Source organism: Protopterus annectens, chromosome 10.part0 (assembly GCF_019279795.1).
Source record: "Protopterus annectens isolate FY-2018-M chromosome 10.part0, PAN1.0, whole genome shotgun sequence".
NCBI classification, from domain to species: Eukaryota; Metazoa; Chordata; order Ceratodontiformes; family Protopteridae; genus Protopterus; species Protopterus annectens.
Genome location: NC_056744.1, coordinates 786,506,296 through 786,514,625, shown reverse-complemented (window position 1 = coordinate 786,514,625; position 8,330 = coordinate 786,506,296). Strand labels below are relative to the sequence as shown.

At 46.7% G+C, this 8,330-nt stretch overlaps 1 protein-coding gene across 1 annotated transcript in view; it reads left to right on the top strand.

Annotated features, from left to right (window-relative positions):
- Nucleotides 1-415: 415 nt before the first annotated feature.
- The window catches only part of DEPDC1 (DEP domain containing 1), a 1,033,362-nt gene continuing 1,025,447 nt past the window's right edge, over nucleotides 416-8,330 (top strand). Inside the window, exon 1 of the mRNA XM_044085606.1 lies at nucleotides 416-593. Within this exon, the coding sequence (XP_043941541.1) occupies nucleotides 546-593 (48 nt within the window). The 5' untranslated portion in view covers nucleotides 416-545. The remainder of the gene's footprint in view (nucleotides 594-8,330) is intronic.

Below are 8,330 nucleotides of genomic sequence, written 5' to 3'. Positions count from 1 at the left end.
ATTTAGAGACATGAGCAGCCAATGCAAACACTTTAAGTTGTTGCATTACCGTTTTTAATCCTCGTCTGACTACATTTTCTTTATGTGAGTTAATAAAACTGCTAGTGACATGTATTTATTTACTTTATTTAGTTTACTTAAGTAAGAGTAAGGAAAGATGGGTTTGCTGAGTCTTCACCAAACAGCTCATTTTCCATGACTGCCCACCTCTTGATTTCTTAACAAGCAAAGTGACAAATGTAAAAATAAACATGACACTTTCAGTTGCAAAGACAGTTACATCACTTTGGATTCAGTAAATACTACCTTTTGGAACATGCATCCATTCCTTATTTACTTTTCCGTACGTGCTTACGTTCATCCAATTAATCAGCACGCCACGGCTAGGCACTTTATTCAAACTGTAGCACGACTCTCGCGGGGACAGTGGCTACTGTATTGAAGTTTATTTACTTCGTGATATGAGATGTTTAAATATAAACTTTAGGTTCATGGTTTAGGGGGTATTTTTTTAAGAACTGAGATTGTTAGCATCGGAAAGGTAGATGGAAAGTCGCATTATTACACCCGGGCCATACAGAGCTACTAAGTTAGTAAGTGACAACTGTTTGAAAGTTATATAGTGGCATGTAAATAGTAGTCAGTTTATCACTCGCGAATAAACAAAGAGGTGTCCTCCCAAGGAGCTGTTTGCTGACGTGGTTTGGTAAAGTGTGTAAAGCGGGTTGTATTTGTTGCATGCTTGAGAAAAAGACTGGACATTCCCTTATAACATGGGTGTATTTTAATGGAATGCCGATCTTAATATTGCACTCAGGGTTTTGCCTATAAGATGTTTGATCTATTTTTATATGTATGTATCTGTCTACTTGCCAAATTTGACAGGAACTGCAAACAATAAGTAACTATTCTCTTTTAAAACGAGTGGAAGTAGGAACGGCCGTAGTCTTGTCAGTTTTCTTTGCAAAGCATGCCATTTGTTTAAGTTCCACGATAATTTGGCGTTGTATTTTGATTATCTGCAAATGAAATATTACTAAAATTGTATGCATTTAGGTCTCGTTATTTACATAGTGTCCTGACAGTTACGTGTTTTCTATTTTGAATTCAAAGCATAAATATTTTAACAGTACTGCAGCCTTACAGGAACAGCAAGGAAATCCATTTCTTCGTTTGGGTAACTGCTGACAATTACATAAAGTCTTGTTGCAGCTATTGCTATACAGCGAAAATAAAGCCTGTTACAGGCACACATGTAAGTTCTTCAGCCTTTGCTATGGCTTTGAGATAGACATCCTGAGGTGTCCTTCATTTGCCTCTGTTGATTTCAATGAGAGATTATCCCATACATTTTAATAAGATCGCCGATTACTGCATCACTTCAACGGCATTCATAATAAAATTGTCCAACTAGGTGTCAAAATGGATGGACGCAGCCAACTTTTATTGAAGTTACACCCACCAAATATGTTGCACTTCAGGCTTCGCTTACTTCTATGGAGTAGCTGTTTTTGTCTCTAATGCTTGTGTGGGAAAGATGGGTGGATTGCACTGTGTGTTTCATTAAAAAATAAGGGGATGCTGAGTATCTGCATGAAATATTTCTGATTCGTAGATTACCAACAACGTTTTGAAACACAGATTTATTGAAATCTAAATGCCTCCCCTCTGTGTTATTATTGCGTAGTTGTCAGGCTACAGGTGTCCCTGTCTGTTGCCCTTGCAGGAGATGAATGAAAGAAAAATGCATGCAGTCAAATCAAAAGCAGTTGTAATAGAAATGTATTTATTGCTGCTTTTTTGCAGTTAGTTAAAATTAATTATTTGTTCACGTGCTTGGAGGACTGAAAAATCTTTCTAGAGGTTCCAACAGCCCTACATATAGCCACAGTATCCAAAATCTAGACTATGTAAGAAAATTACAGTAATGTGTTCAGGGTGTCAAAATGGGTTGTCAGAAGTGTTTCAAGAAGGTGCCATTGGATAATATAGACCTATCTCTCTACCATTGTCTGTGAATCTGCTTAATAGCCCACCATAGAGTTAGCGGCTGTAGTACTGCCAGGCTTAGAGCTAGCACCCATTACATTGTTAAAAAAAAAAAAAAAAAAAAAAAAAAAAAAGCTTTCCCTAACAGTACTACTAATAGAAACAAAAGGCCAGAGAACATGCAGAGCACCAAACAGGCACAACTGTAAGTGTATCCCCTTGCCTAGACCTAACCTGTGAATGCTCGCAAGTATGCACAATACTTAGTATAACTCATTCTTGTACATTTTCACAGCCACCATCTTTTCAGTGAAACATACATTTTCCTACACATACTCTTATAGTTTTAGCTCTATATAAATCTTGAATTCAACCAAATATAATTCATTCAAATGTGTGGTCATTCATTTGTGAAGCAGCTCAATTTTGTTGCTGATTTGTACTGTCCACCAAATGAATGACGTGTGTGTAGGTGTAGTATAATCTGGAAAAATAGGAAAGGATAGTTTTCCAAGCCAAGTGGTGGAGGCAGCATATTTAAGACTGTGATATAGTGTCCCTTTCTGGAAGTTGGCCCATTTGGGCACAGAAGAATCTTCTGCTGATAGATGCATCAGAATCTAAGCATATGTGATTTGAAAGGCATAGACTGAAAGTTAAATATTTAATACAGCTCTCAGTGATTGAAATTGTAGATTCATTTAAGGACCTGAGTATATAAGTAGATCCAGGTTCGGGTTTTTCCAATCTCAGCCAATTGGTTAATGATAGATATAAAGTAGTTAACTTCATTTGTGCAGCAACCTATGGGATTCGGATCCGAGCCGGCAGTTTTCAACAGCTTTAGATCCGAGCTCCAAGCTCCTCCCCTACCAACCCTGACTGACCTCAGATCTAGTTTACCACAGTTATCCAACAGCAGCTTGATCTACAGCTCCAGGCGTTAGAGGCTTTTGTGAGAAAAAAATTTACCCTTTTTCTCTCTCTTCTTGTGTTTTTTGGTTGAGTGTTTACAGGTCCCTTTTTGTAAAAAACCCTCTCATTTAATTCTATATTTTTTGTCATTTACCTCCCCCTTCCTTCGTGGTTCTGTTAGGGTTGTGTGTGTGTGTTTGGGGCCTAACGTGTGTGTTTTTCCCTTTTAGTTAAAATGGCTGAGGCCCCAAAACCGATCTTTTCTAAGTGCACCGAGTGTGGCCATAAGCTGTCCCCGGCGGATGGCCACACTCGGTGTGTGTTGTGCCTTGGGGTTGAACACCTGTCTTCTGGTTGTTCCATCTATGTGGCGTTCAACCCCAGGGCACTCAAGGACCGGAGGTCTAAGCTGATTCTGGCGGGTCTTCTGCCCCCGGATCCGGCTTCTACCTCCGGTCCTCCTGTGGCTCCCGCTGCGGCGGCTGCCACTCCTGCTTCCATCCTCCGGCCGGGACTCAATCTCCCGCCTTAGGCCCGGAGGAGAGAGAGGCCAGGAAAGAGAAAAGGAGGGAGAAGTACCACAAGCGGCGGGCCGAGGCCTCCGCTTCGGGCCCCCCGGCTAAGCGGTCTTCTTCCTCCAGGACTTCTGCGTCTCCTCCGTCTCGGATCCGGTCCCTGTGCTTTTCACCGGGTTCTGAGGAGGAGGAGGAGATCCGATCTCCTTTGAGGTCATCGAGGCGACACTCCCGTCCCGCCTCGGTGGCCTCATCGGTATCGGTATGCCTTCGGTTCCGTCCAGGTCGGAGCTTAGTGGTCCGTCGGATCCAATCGCTTCAGCGCCGGCCCCGATCCGTCCATCAGATCCGAGGGAGGGTCTGCTTTCGGATCCCAGAGAGAGAGCAGCTCTCCCTCGGCATTCAACATGGTGAAGAGGGCCCTGTCGAGAGATTTCAGGCCCCCGGCCCTTGCCACGGCTCCACCCTGCAGTCCTTCTCTGTTGGGCCCGACTTCATCACCCAGCCCCAGGGACAGCCTGCTCTGACGTCCCAGGTTGTTCCTTTGGAACAAGACGTGGCTGGTGAGACCTCCTCAGACAGCCCCCCCCCCCCGAGGAGGTTCCTCAAAAGCGAAAGTGCAAAAGGAGGCACCTGTACTCCCCCGAGTCCTTGACTGAGGACACTGATTTGGAGGAGGGGGAAGGCTTCCCAAGATCACCCCCCAAAGATGTCTCATTTGGTGACATCATGGAGATGCTCAGGATAAAGGGGGGGTAGTCTGCCCCAAAGCCTACCTCGGAAGAATCCGTGTTCCTGGAGGCGTTTGAAGCAGGCTCGTCTACCTTTTGGGTGTCCCCTCCGGCCTACCCCCTGGTAGATTTGATTACTACCAGGCCGTGGAAGGAGTAGGACACTGTGGAGCCAGTCCCCAAGCGCCCGGACAAAATTCTTAGCCCACTCTCTGACAAGTCCCACTGGAGTAAGGGTCCCCCTGTAGATGCCATGTTGGTGGCGGTGGCCACCAAGAGGGAACTATCTCAGGAGAGTCCCTCAGTTCATCCCCCGAGCAAGGAATCTCGGTCGATGGACCGTTTAGGGAAGCGGGTCTTTAGTTCGGCTACCTTCTCTGTGAGGTCGCTGAACTACATGGCACATGTGCTTCGACTGCAGCGGGACCTTATCAAAGAGTATGCTGCGTCACCCCCCCCCCGAGTCCATGTCGGCGGAGGACAAGCGTTTGCACTCCACCCGGATGGCCACTCTCCGATCCATATCAAACACCTCTATGCAGCTACTGTCCCATGCCACGGAGGGAGCCGCTAGAGCCAGCGGAGCAGGCCTTGTTATGAGGCGTCAGGCCTGGCTCCGGCACTGTGATTTCGCGGAACCCTTCAAGGCGTCTTTCGCTAATGCCCCTTTCGATGGTCCTGCCCTTTTTGGCAAAACTGTTTGCGATACCTTGGTCCAGAGCAAGAAGGACGGGAAGACATTATCTGCCGTTGGAGTCCGCTTCTCTACTCCCCAGAGGTCCTTCTCCAAGAACCAAAAGGGACAGAAGAAGATGTGGTTCCGGAAGTCGCAACAGTCCCGTCCTGCTCCGGACTCCTAGCCCTTCCACGGCAGAGGAAGTCAGGGTGGACGCCGCCCTAGAGGCAGAGGGGGCCCGTGGAACTTTGGATCCAGAGACCCTTCTCGGACCAACCCACGCAACACCTCTGAGGGATTGCCCGACTGCTCCACTCTGGAGGCAGTCTGGGGGTGTTTCTCGAAGCACCTAGCAGCTTGGGAGTCCATCACGACAGACCGCTGGGTGCTTTGCATTCTATCCAGAGGATATCCGATTCCCTTTTCTCTTTAACCATGCAGCCCCAGATACCTCCCCGATGTCCCACCCGATCAGAGGGAGGCCGCAGCAACAGAAATCCAATAGTTGCTGGAAAAAAGAGCCATCCAACACGTCCCGCCAGACCAGTGTGGGTTGAGGATCTAATATCCCAACCCCTAGATCTCCCAGTCCCGAATCTGGACAATCTCAAGCTCACAGCTTGGTTGCTCCAGTTCCACTTGTAGCTAGGACTCACGGTATCTCTTCCCCAGTTAAAACTATTCTAGTAGCAGCGCACAAGCCTTCTACTAGAAAGATCTATAGTAGCAAATGGAAACGTTTTTCCATTTGGGCGGAACGTCGAAATTTGGATCCTTTCACAGCTCCTTTGCCAGCGGTATTAGACTTCCTGTCAGGGCTGTTTCATCAGGGGGCTAGCTCCTCCACGGTCAAGGTTCAACTAGCAGCTATCTCTCATTATCACTTGGGAAATGAACTGGGCCCTTTGATCACCACGAAATTGTGCAAGACTTTTTTGAAGGGCAACTTTCTGCTCAGACCTCCAGTGAAGGATGTAGTCCCTCCTTGCGATTTAACGCTGGTGCTTCAGGCCTTAACAGCTCCCCCGTTTGAGCCTGCAGCTTTAGTAGATCTTAAATTCTTGTTATGGAAAACGGCCTTTCTTGTCGCCATCACCTCGGCTCGAAGGGTCTCTGAACTACAGGCCCTCTGTGTAAAACCCCCATATTTGACTTTTCACAAGGATAGAGTTTACCTCAGGACCAATCCCTCCTTTCTTCCCAAGATTGCCTCTGAATCGAATATTAACCAGTCCATCAACCTACCAGTCTTCTTCCCTAATTACCAAAACAAAGGGGGAATACAAATTACACTCACTGGATGTGCATAGACAACTTCTCTTTTACATCCACAGGACATCTGGTCATAGGCAGTCTGACCAGTTGTTCGTCTCCTTTGCCAAATCTAACTTTGGTAAATCTGTGTCTAAAGTCACGCTGTCTAGATGGATTTCGCGGTGTATACTTTTAGCATATGAAAGTTCTGGCAGGCCCGCACCTCAGGGAGTCCATGCCCACTCTTCTCTGTCTATATCTACCTCTGCGGCTTTTAGAGCTAGAGTCTCTTTGGATGATATTTGTTGACAGTCGGACAATATGCCTGTTGTCTGGTATATCAACAAACGGGGGGGGAACCAGGTCCTACCCCCTCTGTCGAGAGGCCATGAGGGTGTGGGAATGGGTGATCTCCACCAACCGCTTTCTTATAGCAACGCATGTACCAGGGCGGTCCAACATCCTAGCGGACAGACTAAGTCGCACCATCCTGTTACCTCACAAGTGGTCTCTGAATCCCGAGATGGCGAATCGGATTTTCGCCGAATGGGGTCAACCCTGTTGCTTCTCCCTCGAACACAAAATGTTACGATTACTTTGCTCTTATTTCCCCCTCCGGGGAACCTCCAAGAGACGCTCTGGTGCATGCTTGGCCTCCCGGTCTACTTTATGCCTACCCTCCTCTTCCTCCGATGCTAAAGTTTCTACAGAAAGCTAGCTGGTTGGGGAGCAGGATAATCCTCATTGTCCTATTCTGGCCTCGTCAAACCAGGTTCCCTTACCTTTGGTCTCATCTGGTGAATCCTCCTTGGATTCTGGATCCCCTACCGGATCTAATATCCCAACCCCTAGATCTCCCAGTCCCGAATCTGGACATTCTCAATCTCACAGCTTGGCTGCTCCAGTTCCACTTGTAGCTAGGACTCCCGGTATCTCTTCCCCAGTTAAAACTATTCTAGTAGCAGCGCACAAGCCTTCTACTAGAAAGATCTATAGTAGCAAATGGAAACGTTTTTCCATTTGGGCGGAACGTCGAAATTTGAATCCTTTCACAGCTCCTTTGCCAGCGGTATTAGACTTCCTGTCAGGGCTGTTTCATCAGGGGGCTAGATCCTCCACAGTCAAGGTTCAACTAGCAGCTATCTCTCATTATCACTTGGGAAATTAACTGGGCCCTTTGATCACCACAAAATTGTGTAAGACTTTTTTGAAGGGCAACTTTCTGCTCAGACCTCCAGTGAAGGATGGTAGTCCCTCCTTGCGATTTAATGCTGGTGCTTCAGGCCTTAACAACTCCCCTGTTTGAGCCTGCAGCTTTAGTAGATCTTAAATTCTTGTTATGGAAAACGGCCTTTCTTGTCGCCATCACCTCGGCTCGAAGGGTCTCTGAACTACAGGCCCTCTGTGTAAAACCCCCCATATTTGACTTTTCACAAGGATAGAGTTTACCTCAGGACCAATCCCTCCTTTCTTCCCAAGATTGCCTCTGAATCGAATATTAACCAGTCCATCAACCTACCAGTCTTCTTCCCTAATTACCAAAACAAAGGTGGAATACAAATTACACTCACTGGATGTGCATAGACAACTTCGCTTTTACATCCACAGGACATCTGGTCATAGGCAGTCTAACCAGTTGTTCGTCTCCTTTGCCAAATCTAACTTGGGTAAATCTGTGTCTAAAGTCACGCTGTCTAGATGGATTTCGCAGTGTATCCTTTTAGCATATGAAAGTTCTGGCAGGCCCGCACCTCAGGGAGTCCATGCCCACTCTACTCTGTCTATATCTACCTCTGCGGCTTTTAGAGCTAGAGTCTCTTTGGATGATATTTGTTCGGCAGCCACTTGGGCCTCATCTCATACCTTTATCAATCACTATAAATTGGACATTATCTCAAGAGGGAGAGCATCCTTTGGATCTGCAGTGCTCCGAAACATCCTTCCATGAAGGCCGCTCAAGGTTCAGGTAGCTGGGGACTCTGTCCCATAGGTTGCTGCACAAATGAAGTTAACTACTTCAGATTAAGAGGTTATGTACTCACCATAATGTTCCATCTGAGTAGGTAAACTTCATTTGTCAGCAATCGTCCCTCCCTCCTGCCCCCTCACTTATGAATGTTTTCATACTCTGGTCCATGGGTGCTACCCACTTTATCTTGAAAGTATTAGTCTTCGAGCAGTATCTGCTTTTGGGCAAACTTGATCTGAGGTCAGTCAGGGTTGACAGGGGATTATGGGTAGGGGGAAGAG